Consider the following 27,500-nt stretch of genomic DNA (forward strand, 5'->3'; position numbering starts at 1 on the left):
AAATGTGGTTGCATATATAAGATTAGAGCCTGCTTAAAAGTCAAGGGAGGAGAACACTTTAAAAAAGATTAGGGCCAAGAATTATACCCAGAGATGTCTAATCTGTTGACACAGTGGTAGCATCTAAGAACCATGATGCTCTTACATGTGTGTTTTTATGCATATATATATATATATATATATATATACATATATATATATATATATATATATATATATATATATATATATACAGTAGTTATATATATATATATGTATATATATATATATATATATATATATATATATATATATATATATATATATATATATATATATATATATATGTATGTATTACACATTAAACATACAGTAAATGGTTTTCCCTATTTATATATACATATATATATATATATATATATATATATATATATATATATTTATATATATATATATATATATATATTTATATATATATATATATATATATTTATATATATATATATATATATACATTAGGTTAATTGTATTTTCCATTATATATTTACAGTATACAGATGGTCCTTAGGTTACGACGGGGATCCGTCCTACACCGTGGTGTAAGTCAATTTTTGCCGTAAGTCAGGTTTTATATGCATAACATACTGTATATGTATAATATACTTTTAAAAAGAGAGAAAACAATCCCTTACAATTTATAAATTACTGTACCCTATACAGTAGTGTACCTACACTTATGCAGTACTTGCAGACAATAAGTAATACTGTATCTATACTAATTTCTTATCTTTGTTCTTGTGGTTGGCCAGAATACTTACATCAGAAGTCTCCCTTATGCTTTGTAGACATGATTCACAGCAATAAAAAGCACAGAAATGTCCAAAAAAAGAGCAGAAATTAAATCCCAAATTCTTATCATAAACGAAGATAGCAAACTAATGCTAAAGTGACATGTAATGCACTACTCCATGGCATTAGTTGCTCTCTGCATCAACAAGTACATTAGTTCAACAGTTACGAGGATTTTTTAAAATATTTTATGGGACCCCATTCATAACGGCAAATCGTTGTAACTCGAGACGTTGTAACCTAAGGACCTCCTGTGTGTGTGTGTGTGTATATATATATATATATATATATATATATATATATATATATATATATATATATATATATATATATATATATATATATATATATTACAACATACATATGTAGTTTCTAATGTACCCTATTATATCAGAATACAATTTTTTTTTTTTTTCTTTTTACAAATATTAAGTTTGGCAAGGCCAAAGTAAATTAATTGCATTTACACTAATGTTCTCCTGTTATGATGTTACAGAATTGCAAGTGTTTTGTAATATTTTGTTGTTATACTTGTGATTTGCACAATTAGTAAAATACACTCACAACAGGAAGTGTACGATTTATTATACATAACCCTCAAGTTTATGACAGTATAGAAACTATGATTTTTTTAAAGATTGCACAGATTAACAGTAAACAGCTCTTCACAGTTCTAGCAAACTAAAGAATTTTTTTCATGTAATGCTCAAGAAATACTGTACTTAACATCTTTATGAAAATATTTGAAGATAATCCTGTCTGATAAGATGTAAACCAACTAATGAGAGTTGGGGTTACAAATTGTATGTGATATTAGTTTACAGAAACTTACCATACAGGGTTAGAAGTACAGCATTGGTTTGAGGTTTAGACTCATCGTTTTTTTCTTTATTAATAATTAATCATTATTATTTTTAATTATAGAGAGTTTCTTCAAGTCGAATTCTGTACTATGATCTCTTTAGTAGCATAAGTTCCCAGAAACAATAGTTTTTTCCATATTTTATAATTTTTCGTAATTTTTTTTGAACGTTCAACAAAAACCATTTAATGATAAATTTGGTAGTTTGCGGTAATGTAAAAGCTCTATAATTTAAAAAAATAATTTAGTTGCATGGCACAGTTGAAATCGTTATGCTTTTAATGGCTGATAAGTGTTTCAGTGAAATGATGATAAATGAGCAAAGTTCATTATTTATGCATTGCAGGTAGCTGCAAATTTATTAATCAAGTATTCTAATTTATATAATTTCCTCAACTCCATTTTATCTCTGTAGGCTTCCTAATGATATGCATAAATAAGTATTGTAAACTATTTTTTATAGTTATAATTTTATGTGGGTCTTGTTGCTGTACTGTGCAATATCTTATATACAGATAAATATTAAAACATTGAAGGTAGATGTGTATTTTATTTGGCATGCATTTATACATTAATAATTTGAATGCATTACATATGTATTTTCCATTTATTTTAGTAATTTTAGCGTTGAAATTATTTAGTATTCTGTGTAGTGGTATTTTTATTTGGAATTCTATTAAGTAGTGAATTTTGACTAGTTTTGATGATTGTAGCTTTCTGATACTAAAGATTGTGTGATGCCAGACAATTGAGTCTGAATAATAATGGATTTACTAATGCTCAAGTACTGTATTGTGAGTAGGCACTAATGATTAAGCTTCCCTCTGCACAGTTGCCCCAGGCAGCAAACATGAAGGTGACCACTTGTATCGAGTAATACCTGAGGATGACTCAAGTCTTGAAGTATCATCACCTCGTGACCAGCAATCACCAATACTTATACCTGGTGCACCTACCCGCAAAGACACAGATAAAACGGCTCGGAGAAAGGTTTGTATGATTAGCAATGTTGTATTCGTAAAGTGTTTTGAGTAATTTTTTCAAGATCTGCTCTTAGTTTTATGATTAGATGACTTCATTATTTTTATGAAATTCCCCTGGTGTTCATATTGCTTCTCTCCTTGAACCATGAATTTAAATCAATGCATACCCTAAAGGAAAAAATTCCCCGTTTTCTTACCTTTCAATAGGCTTAAGCCTCTAGTACAGCATTGAGATAACCTGATGGTTAATGACAATAACCTTGGCTTAAGTACACACCAGCCCTTTTGTCTTTACAATATTCTCGTCAGCTTCAGTGATAATGTATCAATGTGTACTGCCTACAGATTGGATGGATTTTGTGTTTTAGGTTATTAGTGGTAATAGGGAGGTGTTACTAAATTCTGTGAGCATTGTTCAAAAGAGTTAACACTGGTAGATCACAATCCTCATTTTCCTTGTGTCTTGTGACAGAATATTGTAATTTAGATAATCATTGTAAAGAATATGATTGTTCTGTTTTTCTTAGGAAGAGGAATTTTCACATGGTAGCTTGGAGTGTAATAGGAAATTAATGTTAAGTTCAGGAGAAAATCCAGAGAAGATTAGGATCATAAGTTTTTCACTTCTTTCACTTGGTCATGTCTTGCTCGAGGTTTTCACCAACCTCTAGCCAATGGTCGCGAGCAAAAGTGTTTTAGCATTGCACTACGATCTCACGGTTCAAGGAGCAAATAGGAAAAAGTTTAAACAAAACCGATCATGTTTTAGCGTTGCACTACGATCTCGCGGCTCAAGGAGAAAATAGGAAAAAGTCTAAACAAAACCGATCAGCTGACATCCTTATGGCGCCCCAAAATTTTCTGACTGTTGCAGTAACATGTATTCTCAGAATATTGCTTGAATTGAAGAATTCTACGACTACCACAAGACGAACAAAGCAAATTTTTATTATCTCTTGAGGCTTGAACCCAAGATTGCCAAGCACGAGCTTGTCCTATTTGCATCAGCTCGCGGTTTGTGCTTGCTGCTTCCCGTCCAGTTAGGAAGCCAATATCTCGAGCAGTAAGCTCCTGCTTTTCCCATTTTTGGCAGCAACGGCTTGCTGCTGGCGGAAAAAAGCCTAGTGTGGTAACAGCTTTACATGAATCTAAGAAGTCCGGTGAGCTTTCAGGCAAAAGCAGTGATTCTCACCTAATCAACCCTGTTTCAAACCCCAAGCTGACTCTCAAGTTTTTCCTAGTTGTTTTAATGCACTATACAGTAAGGGTTCCGATGATGCTTGGCACTGTTGAAATCAATCACTTCTACTGTAATACCCCTTTTTAAGTTGGTTCTACTTACTGCAGTTTGATCTATATATCGCTCATCCTTATTCATTAAGTACAAAAATAAAATCCACTTTACGCCATTTTACCTGACCTTACATCAGTTTCAACTAAATACAGTAACTATGAAGTGTTGTACTGCACAGTACTCTACTTTATTTGGAAGCTAATTAGGGGGCTGGCTGGCTAATGCCAATTTTTAATGATAGGATTTCAACATTCATACCACTTAATAATGTGACTTAAGACATCTCCAAACTGCATAGGATTTTTGCCTCTGTACGAGAAGGGAAGGTGGTGCGAGATTTAATGTCATGTTGAATGGAGAGTTACTTGAGGGAGTAGATTAGTTTAAGTACTTGGGGTCTGTTGTTACAGCAAATGGTGGAGTGGAAGCAGATGTACGTCAGAGAGTGAATGAAGGATGCAAAGTGTTTGGGACAGTGAAGGGAGTGGTAAAGAATAGAGGGTTAGGTATGAATGTAAAGAGAGTTCTGTATGAGAAAGTGATTGTACTAACTGTGATGTACGGATCGGAGTTGTGGGGAATGAAAGTGACGGAGAGACAGAAATTGAATATGTTTGAGATGAAGTGTCTGAGGAGTATGGCTGGTGTATCTCGAGTAGACAGTGTTAGGAACGAAGTAGTGTGGGTGAGAACGGGTGTCAGAAATGATTTAGCAGCTAGAGTGGATATGAATGTGTTGAGGTGGTTTGGCCATGTTGAGAGAATGGAAAATGGCTGTCTGCTAAAGGTGATGAATGCAAGAGTTGATGGGAGAAGTACAAGAGGAAGGTCAAGGTTTGAGTGATAGGAGGATAGATGTGAGAGAGGCAAGAGAGCGTACTAGAAATAGGAATGAATGGCGAGCTATTGTGACGCAGTTCTGGTAGGCCCTGCTGCTCCTTTCGGTTGGCTTGGATGACTGCGGAGGTAGCAGCAGTAGGGGATTCAGCTTCATCTGTGTTGGATAACGGGGGAGCGTTGGCTGTGGCACCCTAGCAGTACCAACCAAACTCGGTTGAGTCCCTCATCAGGCTAGGAGGAGCGAAGAGAGGAAAGGTCCAATTTTTTTCATTTGTTTGATGTCGGCTACCCTCCAAAATTGGGGGAAATGCCTTGGTATATAGATAGACCTTCGGTTTTGCAACGCCGGGCCGGTTTATCCTGAAAATTAGTGTTCTTCAAATTCTATCTCATCCTTTGATAATTATTACTAAGATCTGGGATTACTACCTTATATAGACCTGATAGAAACCTTCAGTAGTATGAAGTTTTTTTGTTTTTCCTTTTTTTTTTTTTTGCCAGATAGGAATTTTTTCATTATGGGTAAAAAGTAAACCTTAAAAATCAGGAAAGACTTCAGTTTGAAGGTCAAGTATAGTTCTGAGATACGGGCTTTCAAAGTTTTTCTTTGTATTTTTACAAAGACAATATTAATAAATCGTGATTATTATGAATTTTATGTTCTTTTTTGGGTATTAATAAAAGTAGATAAAGTTATTTATTATAATTTAATCATAAATGAAGATTCTTTTCCTCAATATCTTGCTGCTTTTGGCTCCTGTGAGGCAAGGCAGTCCCCCCCCTCTCTCTCTCTCTCTCTCTCTCTCTCTCTCTCTCTCTCTCTCTCTCTCTCTCTCTCTCTCTCTCTCTCTCTCTTTTTTTTCTGAACTATTAATAGAGCGAATTTTCTTCTTCCTTATGTTAGCAAGATGTTGAAATTGTCTTTTCCTCTTTGAAATGATGAAATTTTTTCCGAAAACGAGAAAAACAAACATAAAAATGAGTGAATGTCAGAGTTCAAACTCAGGCATCTACTCTCTCTGAGGTTTGTGGTAGACTGAAGGGCGAGAACCTAGTCTGAGACTCGTGGAAGTTATACAGATGCCATTGTTCGCAATTTATTTTACATTAAAATGTAATAAGTATAAAAATTTAAGATAACAGAAGAAATACTGCATTTTCTTGTAGTGAACAATGTTTATGGTTTATTGAGTTACTTTTACTAAATACCATGTAACTATGAAAGTAAGAGGAATGTTGACAAAATATTTTGTATACACATACTCCATTGCCATACAAAGCCCAGTGAATTTTTTTCAGGATTTTGTGTTCCTAACAATACCCCCATATATTGGCATTCTGGCTGGCCCCCCTTAATGTTGGTACCTGATTTTTATAAAATAATAAAGTGTTTTAAGTACTTTTTCCTGTTCAGTACATATATGTATGGAACATATGTCACTTTATTGGGCAAATACCTGATATATGTAAAAAAGCTACTTATTTTGGGTATCTTGGAATCCATCAACAATTTAGGGCTAGGTATTACTGTACTAGAGCATCGCAGTATCAAGATAATTTTGGTTCTTTTATTGCACACCCCTCACCTTCTGTGTATCACTGGATTCCCAGAGAGAAGACAGCTGGTAGCCTGGATCCTAATAACCTTCCTCGTACTGAAGTAGGCCCTCATGACCTACCTCTTTATACTTACAATAGTATATTAATGGAGTGAAATATTGTTTCGTTCTTGTACAACAGAAAATATACTTTTTAGAGAAAAAATGATGGTTGAATTGTTTCCAATGGCATTTCTTCCGGTTTAGTTTGGGCTTGGCAACTAGCACATCTCAAGTTTTCCCTAGCAGCATTAATGTAGGTGCTAGTACCTCTACTGCTGGAATGAGTCCCTTGCCTATACTTAGAAGTTAGAAGTAAACTAATGGGATATCCTGTTTTCAACTTGAAGAGTATTTACTAGCCCATGTTGAAAATGTGTATGTGATCAGCTTGACTCTTATATTATGAGATATTTAGTCATAAAAAAAATCTGGAAGGTATCCAAATGAGTTACTTGGATAAGTTTGAGTACTTTTTTATGTTGTCTCTTGATGGTCCTCTAAGACAACTTATTCTCCACAGTTTTCCTTAAATTTATAGACAGAGTTGATAAATTGATAGCTCAAGTGCAAGGAAAAGTTTCTCATTCAGTTTCAGTATCCTGTAAAAACAGGATATATATAATAATAAGTTGCCTATCCTTGTTGTGTAATAGCTCATTCTCTTGAACCCATTGTTGGTGGTGTAAACAAAGAAAAATTTTCAATATAGATTTTATGATGTAATGGAGTATAGAATGATGTTGTTTTGTTAATTAAGTGAGGAATATACTTTAAATTCTCTTTGTAATGGCTCTTTTAGAACAAAATTATTCTGAGAAATTACTAGAATTTTCATAATACCTTAACAGAATAGATTCTGTTAAGATATTTCAGCATATTAAGTATATAAACATTTCCACAAGAATAATTAACTTTAACTTTACATGTACAGTAGTACCTTGGGTTACAAGTTTAATTTGTTTTGTAAGCGATTTTGCATCCTAATATGTTTGTATCCTAAAACTATTTTTCCCAAAAGAAATAAAGGAAATTCATTTGATGCATTCCACATATCCAGACATGCACATGTACATTCATTATTAAAGATTTTGTAATGGCAATTTTAGTAAAGATTATAATAAAAAATTAATAAAAATTGATAATTCACCAGAAAGCATAGAAATATAGTAGAACCTCGCAGCAACGAACACTTTTACTAAAGACTTTGGATATACTGGACGAAATTCATATACTGTAGCTAGAGTATCATTCATTTGGCAAAGGTCACCATAAGAAGTAAATAGTTCTGAGATTCTAAGTAATGAAATAATTTTATCCTATTCATTAAATCTTCAATATAGATAGCCTATTCAAGGAATAATCCTATATGAATTGGATCGACTTTTTTCTATGCAAGCCTATCTCAGAACATGTAAACACAGCTGATCTTGCCATCAGCTGATTTCAAGAAATCATTCTTGAGGATATGCCCACATATGAATAACAAGTAGTATTCTTAATTATTTATATGTTATTACAGATGTTGTTTTACTTGCTGTAGTATTAGAAGTTCATAGTAAACAAAATGAAGCTGTTTCCTTATCATATTTTGCCTACATATGACACCAGAAAGGGAAACACAACGAACGAACGAATGTATTTACACAGCCAATTTATAACTATTAACACTAACAGCTTTGAGTAAACTATAGCAATCTGACATTTGTGCAATATTTATTGTAAGATGCTTTGAATAAGTTTTGAAACTGCATAAATTAGAGTCCAGCTGAGAACATGTAAATATTGCCAGCTGGTTCAAGCTACCGCTATCAAGGATATGCGCACAAATAAATTAGATGTATTCTTAATATAATTTCCAAACTTATTCAAACTATCTTGTAATTAATAACAGAGGTTAGTATAGTTTACTAAAGATTATAAGTATTATTAGTTATCAATTGGATATTTAAATGCATTCCTTTGTTTTTTCATTCATTGAGATTGGTGGTAAAACATAAACAAACAAAATGGTTTCCCCTTTGAGCTCTGTATGTGGGGAATATAGAATATAGAATTGGTTTTATGTTTAATTTCTAAACATACATTAAGTAAGATTATAATGACATCTTTACATACCCAAAACCTAACTTATAGGCCTACACAGAGGGTATCATGATTAATAGTCTGATTATACTACAGAAATTAAATAAATAGAAAATTTTCTTCATTTTTACATTGTCCAATCTAAATGTCGTTTTATCCAGATATATACAATATTCATATTTATTCACTTAGTCATTTGCAAATAAATTAGTGTTGTAAACATTATTTTACTATTTTCTTTGACTTGAATGTAGGTAACTATTTTCTTTGACTTGAATGTAGGTAAAGTAGTAGCAGTAGTTCCCAGATTACTCGCTAGTATTTTCTGACATTTTATTCAGTTTTTGATATGGCTCATGCCTGGAATAATCTTTGTTTTTATGATTTTCAGTTTACATTAGTGTAGTTTGATATGAAATATACTGGTAATTCACCTTAATTATCTCCAGTAAAGTGGAACAGGCTGAAGATCTTAACTCTCTCAGCTTGCACTAAGAGACAATACTAATTACACCGCTAGTGCTACTTCACAATGAGATACCACAGCAGGAGATAGTCACAGCCCAAGCACACAACGTGAGGAACATAAATAGACACCAGACGAACATGGCAGAAACAGACATAAACACTTTGACCTTATCTACTGACACCCTGCACCTCCCTCACCTGTCTATCCCTTTCTAATCCCCTCTAGATCTCGATCTCCACTCACCAAAACAGCTTGTGATTAGCTAGCCAATATAGAACCAATATTCATAGGATTCTTGAGCCCAGCAATAACAATTCCATCGTTCACCACCCACAATAGCACCGTTGCCAACCTCACAACTTTTGCTGTGTTCCCGGTGCTTTGCTTTACACTTGAAATTTACTTAAATGACACTTAGACACAAATAACTGCTACACAATACTAATAATAACATACTGAAGCTTGGAATTATTCCCCATAATATTAATCATAAACCATTTACACCCCCTCCCCCCCTTGATCTCAAGATCTTTCATCTTAAGCGTTCCCCTACACATAATCATTCATCCAAACTGGAGGGCATCTGTTCCTTGTAGACCATTGGTGCTCAAGTACATCTACTTTCAGGTCCATTTGGTTCTTTTCATCTTCTGGTTCACTTTCACTCTCCTCACTATCAACTGGCATCCTGTTAACAGAATCATTATTCTTTCCCCTTAGAAGTGCCTCTTGCATCACTGTACTTAACCCACACCTCATCTCCTATCTTCAATGTTATACAAGTCTCCTTCTTTACTACAGGTACTGCTTTGGATTGCTGCCACTCATAGCTGAGCACACTTTCTGTGGCAATGACTCTTCATTCTGTCCAAACTGAAGAGAGCAGTTGTACCAAAATACTGCTTCCTCTGGCAGAGTCTTTGTCCTCTCTGCCATTGACTTGATAGTTCAATGGTGTCTCTCCACTATACTATTTACAGCTGAACAATATGCTGCTCTAAAGAAGTGACTTATTTTCCACCTGTCGAACATATCCTTTACAACTTGTGAGTGGAACAATGTGCCATTATCCATTAGCACCTTGCTGATTGGGCCCCTTTCTAAAAAAACTTCATTTAACTCTCTTGCTATTTCACTTGCATTTTCTGCATTCAATTCCCTCCAGATAGCAAACTGCCCAGGGCCACAGTCCACTGTCTTGAAGCATATGCCTCCTCTATAGTGTGTCACATCAATGGCTAATTTTTTTCCAGTCTGACTCCACCCTCAGCTCCCCAGGATCATGTCTTACCGGTGCATGTTCAATAAACCGACACCGACCACAACTTCGCACCACCCTCCAAACCTTACCTCTATTTCCTTGCTACAAACTAACTCCTATTTACACCAATATGGTGCAACCATTGAAGCTCTTCCACTCTAACGTACCCAATACAATGCGCTTCAAACTCCTCTTCTCTTTTCCTTCTTTCTGGGAGTTCAATTCCCTCTTTCTTAACTCTGTCAAAATGTCCGTTTTATTCTTTTCCAAAAGCACAAGTCCAGCTTCACTTGCTTCCTAACTTCTTCTATCAGTTCCTTCAAAATACGAAGGCAGCACTTCACCACGACCTCTGCTGCTCCCTTAATCCGAACTGTGGTTTCAGAAGTCAAAATAGAGCTGATCCACCCAGTCACTACCACAGAATCAGCCTTTACTCCAATTTCTCGCAAATTTCATTACAGTGCCAAATTGATCCCTTTAAGTAGTGCCTCTAGCTCGGCAACATTGATGTCTTTGTAGTCATCTTTTTCACACAGCCATTCTCTGTCTTCCACTACATCTCCAATCTCTCAAATTACCCTGTTGCAATGCTGCTGGCATCCAACCATACCCACCTTTCTTTGTCTTTGGTGCATACCACCTTCCTTTTACTGGACCTTCTTTCTTTACTCTATCCGTAATGTCGTGAATCATTGCTACAGTCTCTCTTCCTACCTCTATCATCCAAACTCTCACCTTCTGCTCGCCGTTTCACATAGCTACATGTGGTCTGTAGCCAACCTGCCACAGGGTAATGACCTACCAGCCTTCCACACACCAAGAAAAGTTCCTTCCTACTTATTGTTTCTTTCTCTTCTGTAATTGCATTATCTCGATGGAAAGCTAGAGCACCCCTCCCATCTCTTTTCACTTTCAGATCCAGGAAAGTTCCTCCTACTATTGAAATAGGAGGTTTGTTGACCAAGCCACTGCTTTAGTTGTTACTAAAGATTCATTCATGACAATATCATTTCTATAAGAGTCTGTGGCTTCCTCTATGGCTTTGTCCATCCTCAACACTGTCCTTAGGATGACTGTCAGAATCTGAGGTGCTGAACATAGCCCAAAACCTAACCTAGTCAGGCATTAAGTTTGCCCCTTGTATCTCACTAGCTGGTACTTCCACAACTTTTCGGCTACATGAATCTTAAATATGCAGACTTAAGATCCACGACTGCCAAATATCCATCTTTCTGTCTCCACTATCCCAAGATTTTACTGCATATGTCAACAAAATCATTCCCTGTGTGGCACTTTTATGTATTTGTTCAGCTCACAGTAGTCCAGTACCAGTCTGACCTTATTCCTGTTACGTTGGACGATTGCCAGCAACGGCAACACTCCGCCACCCTCTTCCACCTCCCAAGGCACCAGAATTCCTTCATCGACCTATCTCTGGACTTCATCATTAAAATCCTCTTTCTCCCCTTGTATAGTGTTATCCCACCTCATTCCTCAATATTGGAACTTCCCCCTTCAGAAACCACCCAGCTGTCCACTTCATCCCATCAAATGTAGCAGAAAAATCCTTGTTTCCAATTTCACACCTTGCTCTGTTCTCAATCAGCTGTTTTTCGAGAAGCACCCTCCTGACTGATTGCCGGATTCTGGACTCCAAGTACTCACTTTTATTCCCACTTGTGCTTATTTCCACACTACCATCACCCACTGGCCTATCAATCACATTTTATCCCTCATTTCTGACTTTCTCATCTACTCCCACTGCACAATGTCTTCTCTCATCACCTAGATATCACCTCAGCATTAGTCACCCATTCAAGAAGGTCACTTCTCCAAACAGCCTGATGACATCCATCTCTATCAGTACTGCCTCAATCCCATCAATAACAATGTCAAGAATAAAAGCTCTCGCTTTTACTCTTGAGCTCACCTATAGTCAACTCCACTTCTTCAGTTCCCTTACATTTAACAAATTTTCCGTCAACGTTAACCAACTCTTCACCAGATACCTTAAGACTTCCACCAAGCTGACCACTCAACACTTTGGTCGAGCAACCAGAGTTGACTAAGACTCTCACTATTTTCCCCTTCACCCCAATTCTCACAACGGGCAAAATACTTGGAAGCGCTTTTACTGTGTTGCAGGGAAAGCTTGCAGCACAATACCCCCTTTGCTTGTTTTCTTGATCACGCCGATAAGAAATATGACCTGGCCTTTTACACCAGTAACAATTGACAATCTGCCTGGGCATTTTACAATCTCTAGCTATGTAGTATCTATTACATCTGTAAGACCATATGGGAAAGTTATGGACCCCCCTTGGGACAAAAAGGTTGATTGTCCACCATAGGTCTTCCACTTGCAATAGCTGCTACCTCCTTACCTCTTCCTAATGTCAATACCTTGGGTCTGGACAATAGCTCCTTCATTCTTACTGACTCAACATCTTTGATCTGCTGCAACTCATTGCAACACAGTCTGGGAAACGAGTTATGAAGGCCAACTTCACCGCTTGCTTCAGACCCTCACCCTTAAAACTAGCCCACCCAACTAACCTCCTTATTTCATTTGCAAGGACATCAACTTGTTCACCTGTCCATTACAACCTCTAATTTCTCAAAGGCATCAAACATGCCTTGTTCGAATGCCTCTTTCAACCTCAGCTTTACCTTCTCATCATCTTCCTGGACCTTCTCACTCATCTCTTGAGTACAGCTCCAATGCATCCCCTTCTAGGAACAGAGGAATGAAGCTAGCTAGGTCCTTAATCTCCATTAATATGGCTAACAACTCTACTTACCTTAGCCAGGCCACTATGTCTACTGTTCCATTGTAGGACTTCATCATGTCACTTGTGCTATGTTTTGCCTTTTCAACCATAATTTAAAAGCCTAGATAGCTTGTTGTTTGATATGAAATGCACTGATAACTCACTTTAATTATGTCCAGTAAAGTGGAACAGGCTCAAGATCTTCACATTCGCAGCTTGCACGATGACTCAAATCTGATAGCACCACTATTGCTACTACACACAATCATCAATGAGGCACCACAGATGGAGATGATCACAGCCCAAGCACACAACGGGGCAAACATAAATAAACACTGGACAAACGTGGCAGTAACAGACATAAACACTCTGACCTTACCTACTGACAGCCTGCACCTCCTCACCTGTGTACCTCTTTCTAGTCCCCTCTAGATCTCACTCAATCTCCACTTTCCAAAACAGCTTGTCACAAAATAACCAATATAGAATTGCCAAAGGATTCTTGAGAACCTTGACGAAGGAGAAGTCAGGATGTATGTTGGCCTCAAGGCCAGGAGGGTGAGCAGGGGCATTGTCCAGTACCAGGAGACATTTTAGAGGAAGATTGTTCTCTTCTAAAAATTTCTTGACAGCAGGACCGAAGCAGACGTTTACCCACTCAATAAATATGGTCCTCGTGACCCAGGCCTTGGCATTAGACCTCCAAAATACCGAGAGCCTATCCTTCATGATATTTTGTGCCTTGAAGGCACGAGGATTCTCTGAGTGGTACACCAGTAGGGGCTTAATTTTTAAGTCCCCACTGGCATTTGCAAAAAATGTGAGTGTAAGTCTGCCCTTCATCGGTTTATGGCCAGGAAGTTTCTTTTCTTCTGCTGTGATATATGTACGACGGGGCATTTTCTTCCAGAAAAGGCCAGTTTCATCACAGTTAAACATTTGCTGAGGAATGTAGCCTTCTTTGGAAATTAATTTCTCAAACTTCTTGAGGAATTCTTCTGCTCCTTTTTTGTCAGAACTGGCCGCCTCTCCATGCCTGATGACTGAGTGAATTCCAGTCCTCATCCTAAAGCGATCAAACCACCCATGAGAATCCTTGAACTCTTGGGGGGCTTGCTGTGAAGTTCCTTCGTCTCCGCCGTCTCTCTGGGCTTCCAGGAGATCGGCGAAGATGGCGCTCGCCTTGTGCAAAATTACCGATTGCGTGAGTGTATCACCAGCGATTTCCTTCTCTTTAATCCATGGTAGAAGGAGTCTTTCCATCTTGTCGTTGATTGAGGTCCTTCCACTGGCAAGGACAGTCATGCCTTTAGAAGACTTACTTGCTTTAAAGGCTTCCTTGTTCTTGATGATTGTACCAATTGTTGACTGGTTATGGCCGTATGTACTAGCGAGGGTAATGATGCGCATGCCTTCTTCGTATTTCTTTATTATCTCCAGCTTCGTTTCCATAGTAATCATCTTCTTACTTCTCCCTTTAACATCACTAGCAATCTTTGGACCCATGGCTAACAAATTAAAGTTGAAATCAAGCACTAAAATGCACAAAAAATACGATATTGCAAGCACTCACACGAGATCAAGGCTTAACGAAACACACATGAGATTCTGAACTGAGTGCGCGATTAACAAAGAGAGAGAGAGAGAGAGAGAGGCAGAATCTCTCTCAGGCATTGTGGGAGGGATTTCGGCCAATAGCGTATCGGCATCTTTGTGACGCTGTGACGCCGACCAATAGCAGACCAGCTTCTTAGTGACATATGCAGTGACATATGAGCGTGGTGTGAGGCGAGTGACTCGCACAATCGTACACGTACCGACCGCCAAGTTTGAATTTTGGAATTCGATGCCGTAAGGTGGGGAAAATGCCGTAACAAGGGGACGAAAAAAACATCGTATTCCACACCGTAACGTGAAAAAAATGTAAGGTATGGCATCCACTGTACGTTATGATGTTGGCTAAAACTAGAGATCTGCTAATGAAATTGAATGTCATGTTTTAAGCCCAACTTAATGAAGTATAGATTTATTGTTTGTTTACTACAGTATTTAATCGAGACTTTAAAGAAACATTTTTTCTGTTACAGAGAGAGAGAAACGTATTCATATGCCCAAGTGATAATTGATAATAATACCTATCAATGAACTAAATGAAAACTATGATAGCTTATAACATATTGGTGCTAATGTAAGAGTCATTATAAAGCTGTTTTGAGTAGGTTGAGAAATTATATAAACGATGCTCTTTACTATTCATATGTACGCATATTCTCGAGAACAGCAGCAAGAGATCAGTTGATCACAATCAAAAGTAAAGGAGAAAAAAGAAGTTGGTAATACTTGATTGTTAAAATGCAGCTTCAATTGCAAATGAAAGTACAAAAATGGGATAAATTTGCTTAACAATGAGTTTGCTGGAATGAAAGCCATCATTAAGCAAGGAGTACCTGTAATGAATAATCAACTTCAAATGCTGAATTGGCAAGATGATCCATCAGTAACCCCAGGGAGTGTCTCTATAAGTGATAGTTCCAGACATCTCTCTTCTCAAACAGTTCACAGGAATGATGGAGCACAACTATCATGAAAGTGCTCTAGGACAATCAGCTCGTATCAGTTGCCGGGGATTTTTAGCAATATTCAAGGTCAAGCACAGAAATCACTGGTAATGGGAGATTGTGAGGCCAATTTTTCAGGATTGGATCATAATTGTACCAGGGAAGCAATGGGAAAATTCCTATATTGGAAAACAGATATTATTTGGGACGAATCATCATCTTGTACGCCTATTGGCGCAAAGGACCTCGGTTAGATTTTGCCAGTTGTCTCTATTTTGAGCTTCTAAATCAATATTCTGCCATTCATCATCTCATACTTCACGTTTCATAGTCCTCAACGCTGTAGGCCTGGGTCTTCCAACTCTTCTAGTGCCTTGTGAAGCACAGTTAAAAGTTGGTGAACTAATCTCTCTTTTGGAATGCGAAGAGCATGCCTAAACCATCTTCATCTACCCTTCACCATGATGTTATCTACATATGGCACTTGAGTAATCTCTCTTATAGTTTCACTCCGATTCCTATCCGGCCATTTAACTCCCAATATTCTTCTGAGGGCTTTGTTCTCAAAACTATAAAATCTGTTTGATATTGTTTCGTTGTCCTACCACGACTCGTGTCCATACAGTAAGACTAAGACTGATCTCACTAAACTAATATATATCCTGATTTTTATATGTAATTTCAGGCCCCTTGATTTCCAAATTTTACTTAATCTAGCCACTAAAAAGTCCTTCTTTGTACTTTTTCTGATATAAATCTTCCAAATATACCAGAGAAAATTAAAAGCATGGAATGCAGAGGTTACAACCCTCGCGCGAGCACCTTGTTGGTGTCGTATATCTAACAAGGGCGTTTGTAAAACACTATTCACAGGCTGTCTTCCATTTAGATAATCCCTTCATCAAAGGGGGAGGGCCGTGACAGGCCCTAGAGAATACAGTTGGGTTTCCCTACCGACACCTACCACTCGTGCTCACCAGGTCATCCTTCTGCAAGAACATATGGCTTGGCAAGGAAAGGGTGGGTCCGTACAAAAATAATCGGGAAGGGTTTCGCCGGGCGTCACAGGTCTCTCCCCAGAAATAGATTTTTCCTTCGTCAAAATCCCTTTTCTGGGTCGACCTGTGACGGCCGGCGAAAAAGTACCAGAGAAAACCTTCCAAGCCCAATAAATTAATAACATAATGAGGAGAATACAATCACCATGTACGACAATACTATGATATAATAAAGTAATCGTCCAATTACCAACCAGCCAAATGACATAGGGAACGTAAGGTTAAATAATAATGACGACAAGGAACCAACTGAGTGTCGAATCGCAAAAGGCATCAAACCTTACATGTCTAAGTATATCTAAACATTAAAGGAACGGTAACTACAATAACAGTTAAACCATAGGAATTAAACATGGCAAATATCATAGGGCTAACGAACTACCAAGGAGAGCGGCGACGTGGTGTGAGTGGCGGGTAGGAGGGAGAAGAGAAGAGATGGAAGAAAGGAAGAAGAGGAGATTAATGGGGAGAGATAAGGCTCCCCTCTGCCATCGTTGGGTATTTAAGGGCCTGTAAGATCTTTAGATATTGGCGTTTGACAACTATAGGGGATTTCCAACTCGTATATTTTTTAAAATCATCAAAGTCCCTGTTCTGGAAGTCATTGTTGGAGGCATCTACTGTCCGTATATCATGAGCCTGGGGAAATGATTCCGGATTAGTATGTTTAATGAAGTAGAGGATTTGTTGCCTGATACCGTGAATGGAAATAGTACCTCCTTGTTCCCTGATAACCAAGGGGCCAGACGAGCGGGTTGCAGTTCTAGCTAAAAAGGGGCTTGAGAGTGTGACTGTACACGGAGAAAAAACCTGGGGATGAAGAATAATCTTCCGAGGGGAGCACCTATTTTGCGGATCCTCATTTTTTAGCTAGGGAAGCTTTGTCTGGAAAAGGAGTACTTCGGCTGAAGGGAGGAAATCTATGTTTTCCGGGTTTCGTGAGAGAGCTGCTAGTTCTGATGTTCCATCACCTGAGGTCATAGCCGTTAGAAATAAAGTCTTCCTAAGAAGAGGGATATAAGAGCAGGATTCATTGTCCGTGTCCATCGCAAGTTTGAGAACACCATTCAGAGACCAAGAGTCCTTTTGTGGCCGAACCGAAGGTCGAAGCCTAGCACATGTTTCTGGTGTTGATGAGAAATAGGAATCAGCTAGGTTAATGTTGAACCCAACAAGGAAGATCTTCTTCAAAGCTGACTTGATGGTGGTTAAAGTGCTAACTGTTAGGCCTTTGACAAATAGGAGCCTCAAGAAAGAGATGGCTAAATGCGGGGACATACGAGTATGGTCTGCACTATTAGGGGACCTACTAGTTGTTAACGGCCGAATCATATTGGCGAATTGTCGAGTCCCTTTTGTCCCATTCGATGAAGAGATCGTTTCCGGTTCAATGTTCGCATCTCTACGAGTTGCCAACTTCCTGTAGTCCACAAAGTTAGAGTTTTGGCTATCCTTGAGTAATCTGACACAGTGAGTTTGGATACTCGGGTCAGTTTGAGGAACGGGATCCGGATGGGACTGAGTTTCAACTCGAGGAGGAGAGGAAACCAACTGTTCTTGGCCAGTGAGGTGGTACTAAAGCCACTGCGCCCCGGAAGGAGCGTAGTTTGTGTAAAAGTTTTTAGAAGATTCCCTGGGGGAGATAGGGAAATCTTCTTCTAATGGTTCCAATCCCGGGGTAATGCGTCCATGGCATAAGCCCGAGGGTCCAGGGTTGGGGTCACATAACAAGGAAGTTAGTGATTCATCTGAGTTGCGAATAGATCTACCTGGAGGCCTGGAACGAGCCTGAGTATCCACCGGAATGAAATTATGTCTAGAGACCATTCTGACTCCAGTGGATCCGTCCTGGATAGTGAGTCCGCTCTCACATTCTGGCCTCCCGCTAGGTGAGGTGCTGACAGGAACCAGTTCTCTTCTGTTGCCCAGGCGAAGATAGTGACCAGGATCTGATTCAGGTTGGGTGACTTGGATCCTCCCCTGTTGACGTAGTGTACTGCGTCTGTGCTGTCTGACACTACTCTGATGTGGGTCGACCTCGGAGGAGAGTCTCTCTTCAGGGTCAAGAACACTGCCATGGCTTTGAGAACAATGATATGGGACTGTTTCATGGAGAGTGACCAAGAACCTGAAACATCTGATGTTTGGAGTAATCCCCCCCATCCACTTAGAGACGTGGCTGTATGGAATGTCACTTGTGGAGGTGGGAATTGTAGAGGAACCGATTTGGAGAGGTCCTTCGGTTCGGACCATGGGCGTAGTCTCATTTTCAAGACAGAGGGGATCTTCGAGACGATGTCTCTTATAGGTACTGTAGCTCTCTTTCTCCAAACTCGATTGATGTCTTTGAGTTTGGCTTTTATTAGGAGATCTGTTACTGAAGTGAATTGGAAAGGTCCGAGGATACTTTCTAAGGCTCTTCGGACACCTGTTTGTGTTTGAGAAATTTTTTTTTTTTTTTTTTTTTTTTTTTCTTTTTTTTTTTTTTTTTTTTTATCTTGGAAACTATTCCTCTTACCTTTTGGAAGGGAGAGACAACGTGTGCTTCGAAAGGTCCCACTGAATGGCTAACCATTCTAAGCGGACTGATGGTTGCAGGCGAGATTTTTTGGAGATTGACCCGAAATCACAGGTTGTCGAGAAATTGAAGTAATTCCTTCGTAACTCTGTTGCCTTCTATGACCGGCCGGGCCCAAATGAGCCAACCGGCCAGATAAGCAATGATCTGTATCTCTTGGTTCCTGAGTTGTTCTAACACTCTCTCTCCCAGTTTCGTGAATATCCTGGGATCAATGTTGAGGCCAAAGGGCATGTCTTGAACACAAAGGCTTTCCTGCTTAGGCGGAAACCCAGATAAGAAGAGAAGTTTCGAGCTATAGGCGCAAGATAATAGTCGTCGGTAAGATCGACAGAGGTGGTGACGGTCCTACGGGGAAGTAAGGTCCGTACCTGAGAGATAGTCAACATCCGGAACTTGTCGCAGAGAATGTAAGAGTTTAGCTTGACAAGTCCAGGTCCACTCTCAATGCCGACAAGCCTTTCTTCGGAATTGTGAACAGGTGGCTTTGGAACTTCAGTGATCGATCCCGTTTGATTGCTTCTTCTTGAGTAACCCTGTGGTGTACTCTTTCAGGATGGGAGTGGATTTCTGGGAGAAGGTCACTGGTGGAGGAGGAGGACCTTGTGGCCATTTTCGCCGGGCGTCACAGGTCTCTCCCCAGAAATAGATTTTTCCTTCGTCAAAATCCCTTACTTAATCTAACCACTATCTCATTTGCTTTTTCCAATCTTTCAATAAACTCCAATTCTAAAAGCCTTTTATTAAAGATCATAGTTCTTGAATATTTTAATTATTTTACCACATTAATCTGTTCTCCTTCCGATGATATTTCATCTTCCATTGCATATTCTGTTCTCATCATCTCAGTTTTTCTTCTATTTATCTTGAGCCTAACCTCATGTGATATTTCATGCATTCTAGTGAGCAAGCATCAAAAATCCTGTTGTGTTCTGCTAATAAGGACAGCATCATCAGCATACTTTAGGTCAGCTAATATCCTATAATCAATCCAATCCAATCCTTCTCCACCATCCCCAACAGTTCTATGCATTACAAAAGGAGGATAAACAAGATAGGTGACAACACATTCCCCTGGAGTATTCCACTTTTCATTGGAAATTCTTTTGATAGGATTCCACTAACATGGATTTGCACTTGCTATGCTCATGAACGGACTTAATCAAATGAACATATTTAAGAGGAACTCTATAATAACAGAGAACTCTCCACAAAACAGGCCTGTGCAAACTATCAAAGGTTTTTTCATAGTCCACAAATGCCATTAAAAGTGGATTTCTATATTCTACACACTGCTGTACAACATGTCTTAAAATGAAATTTGGTCAGTACAACTTTCATGTGCTAGCTGGTATATCTTAGTGTACTGTGCTGGGTAGTATGTCTTAGAAATCCATGTTTGCCTGAGAACTTTGCGTCTGGAGGAAATACCCCCTCTCCCTCAAATCTCAATGAAGTCACAGGAAGGAGGGTGACAGATTTGGTTTAAGGCGATAGACAAGATTTTTTTCGGCTACTATTCCCGATGCCTGGCAGATGATCTTTCTGGAATTAGTATGGGCCGGCAGGGGTTGCTTGCCTTAGTTAGATAGGCACTGCACATCACAAGGAACTGGCTATCCTTTGATGAATCCAACTAATGAATCTTCTATGGATTTAGTCAGTCTATAGAAATAAAAAAAAAAATGACAAAATGACCCCCAGTCCCGGCATTATAGGGGTTCTAAGAATCTCCCATTTTATAAATACTGAGGAAAATTGATAATTGGAATGTTGGAACCATAAATCAGATTGGGAAGTTACAGCAAGTTGAGAATGAATTTATAAAGTATAGTTTGGATATTTTGGACCTAAGGGAAATATGTAAGGGAATTTTGGGCTCAAGCCATGTCGTCCTGATGGAAGGTTCCTAATAGTAGCTTCCTAGGGATATATGAACTACAGTGATATTTCCAGAGAATTTACCTTTAGGTCTCCAGAATTCTAACTCCTGGTGCGAATATCCTTGACATTCTCTTAAGGATATCGCATAAATCAGGGGACGTATATCTTGATATGACACATAGCGATCTTCACCCCGAATACCGTTTTCGCTTCGAGGGGGAAGAGTGGCAATTTTGGAAGGGGAGCCGTTATCAAGGTTACCCTATTTCTCATACTACTATAGAGTATCAATTTGGGGCCATATCCAAGATGGTGGACATTCCTAATTTTGTAGCGAATTCGCACGGTGGTGTTCCTTGTTAATCTAACTTCTTCGATCGATTCTGCGAGGATTATTATGCAATCTCTTGGTTCTTTCGCCTCTAGAAAGTTGAGCATTGATTCTTTACAACGTGTATATCTTAGCTCCTATTTCACAGTGAAATTAGAGTAATTTATTGTGCTTAGGAGCTAGGCCTGTTACCGGAGGCGCCATGGGCGCTGTCGTTCGTTAGGCATGTGTTATTTAGTTAGTAGAACGACATTCCCGGTTGAAATAGCATTATTGAATTAATTATGAAAGCTATTTAGGCAATTTATACTTGTAAAGATATTTATAGTATGCATAATCTTTTCTTTTCTCTGTCAATCGTATACGTTAGAGATTCGGTGATTTAAGTAACCGAGATCTCGTCTTGCCTAGGTAACCTAACCTAGGCGATGTAGTATACTTTTAGACGTTTACCCTCGTGTATCGTTTTATCAATTCAGGCGGAGATAGATATCTCATAGAATTATATAACCGATACTCGTCTCCAGTGGAGATTTAAGGGTAATCCCTCCTTCCCTCTGAGTGTAGCTTTAGGCTACAACCCTAGTGGGTCGTGCCTTGAGTTTTCATTCAGGCATGACTAGCCTAGGGTTTTCTGCCCCTTCCCTTAGCCGCAGATAACAGGTTTTGGGATTCGGTCAGAACCTCAGAGTATATAGTCTTGTGCTGGCAGCCGGCCGGCAGGGTGAATTGTCATTCCCCTGCCGGCTAGGCTGCCGGCTAGGCTGCCGGCATAGGAGGCTAGCCCTCCCTAGGCCACACTTGAAGTGGTTGTATGATGCCGCCACCTTCTCCCTGCGGTCTAGAAGACTAGTCCTGTGCTTTCAGACCCTAGGCTGAAGAATAGACATTCTTCTACCGCCTAGGATGGCGTCGGCACTGGAACTCTGTTTCTCCCTTGTTGAGAGGAGGTGGCACTGCCGCCGTCCCCTTAACTGTATTGGCAGACCCTAGGCTGGAGAATAGATATTCTCATGCCGCCTAGGATGGCGCCAATATTGTAACAGAGTTTCTTAGGGGTGTGGTAGGACCGGCAACCTTGCCGGCTCCTTCCACACCTCGTACAGAACCCTTTTCCCTCCCCCCTCTGTCCTTTAGTGATGGCCTTGACATTGCAACTCTTTGGGCCATCGTCCTGCAATCTCACTGATTGCCAGTGGGTGGCAGGGCCGGCCGGACTCCTACTTAACAGCTGTTGTCTGACTGCCGGCGACCATGACGGCTGCCGGAGGCTATGGCGGCTGCCGGCAGCCATGATGGCTGTTGGAGGGAAGTTTCTAAAGTCATCAAGGTTTTTCAGTCCTCCCTTGGACTGCCGGCCACAAGTACTGTTGCTGGGGTACTAACCCGGCCGGCGCCGGCAGATACTGACTCAGCCGGCGGCATGCCGACTGTACCAGTGCTGCCGGGAGCTACCCTGCTGGCCAGGTGCCGGCCGGACTTTGCCGGCGATGGTACTGGTGGTTGGATGGAAGCCTGAATGATGCATTCTCACCTTCCATTTGAACCTCCTTTCTGGGGAAAGGCAGTAAATTATATATTTACATCCTTATTTAGTGTATACATATACAGTTATAAGGCAGTCCTTCACTCCATGCTTTCTCTCTCTCTCTCAGCTAGCGTGCTGGCCGGGCTGTGCCGGCAGGGACTAGCTATGCCGGCTATATGCCGCCTGGATTACAGTATATGTTTATACAGTAGTTAGTATATTTGTAGTATTGTATATATTACAGGTAGAAAACTATTGTATATAACCCTTCTACCCCCAAAGGACGTACTGGTACGTTTCACAAAACACATCCCTTTACCCCCAGGGACGTACCGGTACGTCCTTGCAAAAAACTGCTATTTAAATTTTTGTTTGCATATTTTCAATAATTTTTTGAGAAACTTCAGGATTTTCCAAGAGAATGAGACCAACCTGACCTCTCTATGACAAAAATTAAGGCTGTTAGAGCAATTTAAAAAATATATACTGCAAAATGTGCTTGAAAAAAAATAACCCCTGGCAGTTAAGGGTTGGAAATTTCCAAATAGCCTGGGGGTAAAAGGGATATTATACTAGTAGTTATTTTCCAACATATCTTGGGTATCCTTGGCCATGTGTTTGCTGAGACCAGTCTTATATTGAAAGAATAGAACTTCTTCAATATTCTGATTAGAAATCAGTTTACGTTTTACCTTACAATATTAAATAAATTAAAGGGCCGGTGGTAGAACACTTTCTATCCTTAAAGGTTAGAACCCTTCTCTTTGAGCTTCCCTGATCAGAAAACTCTATGATTTTAATATTGGAAGGGAAGGCCACAGCAAATGGGCTGGGTACGATACACAAATATGTGTCTTTTTATATGCCGGCTGGACCGTGCCACTAGATGCTAGCCATACGGGCAGCACACTGGCTGAACTACAATATATAATTATACAGTAGACGGTATTTTGCAATATATTATATACTGCAAACAGAAAACTATAGTATGATTATACAGTAGTTAATTTCTAACATATCTTGGGTACCCTTGTGCAGGCAAACGCTGAGACCGAACCTATATTGAAATAATAGAATTCCTTCAATACTTTGATTAGAAATCGGTTATCCTTACCCCTCAGTATTATATAATTAGAAAGGGCAGTGGCAATGTACCCTTTTTCTACCCCTAGGGGTTGGAACCCTTTCGTTTGAGTTGCCTTGATAAAGGAGACTATATATGATACTGAGGGGAGGTAACAGCAATTGCTTGCAAGGGATACACAGGTATGTGTCTCCCACTATCCCTTCTAGCTAACTATCCTAAGCTATAATAATTAAAAGATGACTATTACATATTTCTTATCAGGTGAGATAATCAATTGTATACTCATTCTGCTTTCCTTTCTTTACAGGAGGAACCCCAGATGAAATGTGTTGCAGTCTTCTGCAATATTAAGAGTAAGTACTTTTACGGTCATAATGCATGCAGGTTTCATGCCCCCTGCAATATTATTTCCGAATCCTTGCAATATTCGGACCCCCAAGTTTGCAATATCTGTCGGACATTAGTGTCCGAAGGTTTTGATAACCCCAAGTCAATGGAGTCTAGGAATGCAGCTCGTAAGAAACTACGCAATTGGGTAAGAGGGTTCCAGAAGATCTCTCCGGGACCATACCTACCTAACGATAGGATGCGTAGCTTACTATTCCCGAAAGCAAGTAGGGAAATAGTGGTGCCCCAGGCACGATTCGCACCTCCCTGCGTCCAGATAGCCTTCGGGACGGAGGGCAGGAAGGCACCCCGGGAAGAAGTTGACAATGTCGCATCGGAATTGCCTCCATCTGTGCCGGCTCTGGAGCCGTTAACCTCGACATCTTCACCTTCTACCCCTCTATTAGACAAAATGGAGCAGTTACTGGCCCATCTTACAGGTCTAATGGAAAACTTTCGCAAGCAAGGTGAAACAGATGAAGCAAAACTCAAGATAGAGCTCTGTGAAGCTCCACTTGTCAACCCCCAAAGGTCATACATGCGACCCAGAGACTAAGACCTCCCAACATGCTCCAAAATCAATCCCTGGAGGTACGCGGAGCTTATGCCGATTGTAGACAGCAAACTCTACATCTCGGAGAAGATGGGAGCTGTTCCTTTTGAAGAAATCCAGTTTTGGCCAAGCTTTAATGCTTTCCCTAATTGCTTCATTCAACTGAAGCATGAACCAACATCAGAAAAAGAAACGGAACTGAAGGAAGTCGTGATTCTCGACCATGATAAGGCACAGGCTATCTTGTCAAGTAGCCTGAGAAAGGCGGGTTACTCGATGTCGAAAAAGTTCGCACCAAGTAAGAGATACCCTACCTTTCTTGCTCCTGCTTCAATAGCATTCGCCTTTACGTGGAAGGCATTTAGATTTGTTGCCAAGGCAGTGGAGGCAGGCAAACCATGTCTTGCACTTGAGGAGTGCAAGCCTCTGTCACTAGCCTTACCCATGCAGGAGAAGGATTGGAAGGATGTCCACTTAACCTTTTCAGTAGGGAAACTAGACGTGGACGTCGCTGGATGACAGTTTAGCGAGAATCTTCCTAAACTTTCTGAGTTTCTTTTGTGCAAGGAACAAGAGACAAAGGAGAGACTTGCAGCCTCCTTATCCCTACAGAACTGCATTGAGTTGTGTTGAGCCCATCAAAGTACCCCAGACATGCTCATGGTCTTGACCAAAATGCATATGGCCACCTTAGTAAAAGACTTATGTCTTTATGAAGGCTAGGAGAGCCTGTAGGGAGTTCGTGTTCGCTGCTGCAACAGTGAAAGATGAACCCAGGAAGCTGATATCTTCCAACATCTGGGGTAGAGACCTCTTTCCAAACGAGGTAGTCAAAGAGATGATTGAGAAAGCCACCACAGAGAATACGAGCCTTCTCCAGAAGTGGGGCATCTCTTCAAAGAGGAAGTCTTCCACAGATGTGGGTCCCCAACCTAAAAGGAAGACGGAAAAGTCTAAACTTTTTCCACGGTCTGTTCAACAACATCCCACAGTTTCTATGACCGCGGTGCCCCAGGCAGGCAGTCGAGGAGGTAAACCTTCTGATCAGTCGAAGCACAGAGACGCTTCTGGTAGGAAGGAGGTTCCTTCAGGATTGCTGGACCTTCGATCCTTGGGTCCAAGTCCTAATCAAGATTGGACTAGGATGGAAAATAGACATGCCTCCACCATCATTTCCTCAACTCTTCCTACACTCCAACCCCGTTCTAGAAGAGTCTACCTTAGAGCTCTAAAGCGTACAGGTGGTAAGGAAAGTAAAGTCCATCGAATTCCAGGGAAGGCTGCTTGGTGTTTACAAGAAGGACTCAAGAAAACTCAGTCATTCTGGACTTGTTGCCACTCAACAAGTTCAAATAAAACAGGAAGTTCAGGATGTTACTCCTTCTGAACATAAAGACCCCATTTCAAAAAGGGGCGTTCACAGTCTTGATAGACTTGAAATTCAAGTTACAGAGGATAGCGTATTTCCTAAGAGGCATCGTCGGACTAAACACAGTCCTAAGTATCTTCACAGAATTGGTGGACGCAGTCACGCAATAACCATGCCCAGAAACCATTCAGGTAACAAAGTACTTGGACGAAAAGCTGGTGCGGGTTGCACCTGAAGCGGCTGATCTGCAAGCATCCAATGAAGTAACCCAGTTCCTGGAACATCTGGGATGCAAAATCAACTTCAAGAAGTCTCGACTCTCTCCAGCTCAAAGGTTTCAATGGCCGGAAAACCATTGGAACCTGAGGTCACACTGTCTCTCCTTTCCCTTAGGAATGAAGAAGGAGATCGCAGGGTCGGTCAAGAGACTTCTGTAATCCGTCAGGATTTCAAGACGCTAACAGGAAAGAGTACTGAACTCTCTCCAGTTCGCAGCAGTGACAGACCCAGTGCCAAGAGCACAGATGAAAGATGCGTCAGGAGTCTGGAGAAGATACGCATCAAACGCTCGAAGAGATCTAAAATGACCAATATTGGTCTTTCCTTGATCGCTTCCCAACCAATGGTCAAAGGCCAAAAGCCTATTGAGGACCATGCCCTTGCAACTATCTCGACTATCGAAGATCATCCGCATGGATGCCTAGTCGGAAGAATGGGGTTGTTCACTCCCATCAGAGGAAAGTCCAAGCGGCTTGGTCATTTCTACCCAAGGCCATGTTAGTCCTGTTGAGGTTGGGGAAACTCTCTCCACGCAGATCAGGCCTCCTCAGGCAGATCTGGGACATCGAAGAGATAATGAGACGTCTGAAACGGCAAGGCTCGAGATCATCCTGTATAGTCTAGGTGATGTTAGCCATCCCCTACCTAAAAGGATGGCACCTATCAGCAGTTCACGTACAATTGATCCGCAATGTGACAGCGGATGCTCTACTCAGGCTCAAGCCGATAGAGTCACAAGGGTCCACAGACGCAGACCTATTCTCTCCCAGATGGGAACAAGTCCCCGAGCTGCAGATCGACCTCTTCGTGACGAGCGTCATCAAGAAACTACCTCGATATGTAGCCCCATACGAGGATTCTCTAGAGGAGATAATGGACACCATGTCTCTAGTA

At 40.1% G+C, this 27,500-nt stretch overlaps 1 protein-coding gene across 25 annotated transcripts in view; it reads left to right on the top strand.

Moving 5' to 3' along the window:
• The window catches only part of RhoGAPp190 (Rho GTPase-activating protein 190), a 709,768-nt gene that overhangs the window by 606,151 nt on the left and 76,117 nt on the right, over positions 1 to 27,500 (top strand). For all 25 annotated transcript variants that reach the window (XM_068385117.1, XM_068385108.1, XM_068385124.1 and 22 more), the window contains one exon: positions 2,523 to 2,680. In XM_068385117.1, coding sequence (XP_068241218.1) covers positions 2,523 to 2,680 — 158 coding nt within the window. The remainder of the gene's footprint in view (positions 1 to 2,522; positions 2,681 to 27,500) is intronic.

Source organism: Palaemon carinicauda, chromosome 1 (genome assembly GCF_036898095.1).
Source record: "Palaemon carinicauda isolate YSFRI2023 chromosome 1, ASM3689809v2, whole genome shotgun sequence".
Classification (NCBI taxonomy): domain Eukaryota; kingdom Metazoa; phylum Arthropoda; class Malacostraca; order Decapoda; family Palaemonidae; genus Palaemon; species Palaemon carinicauda.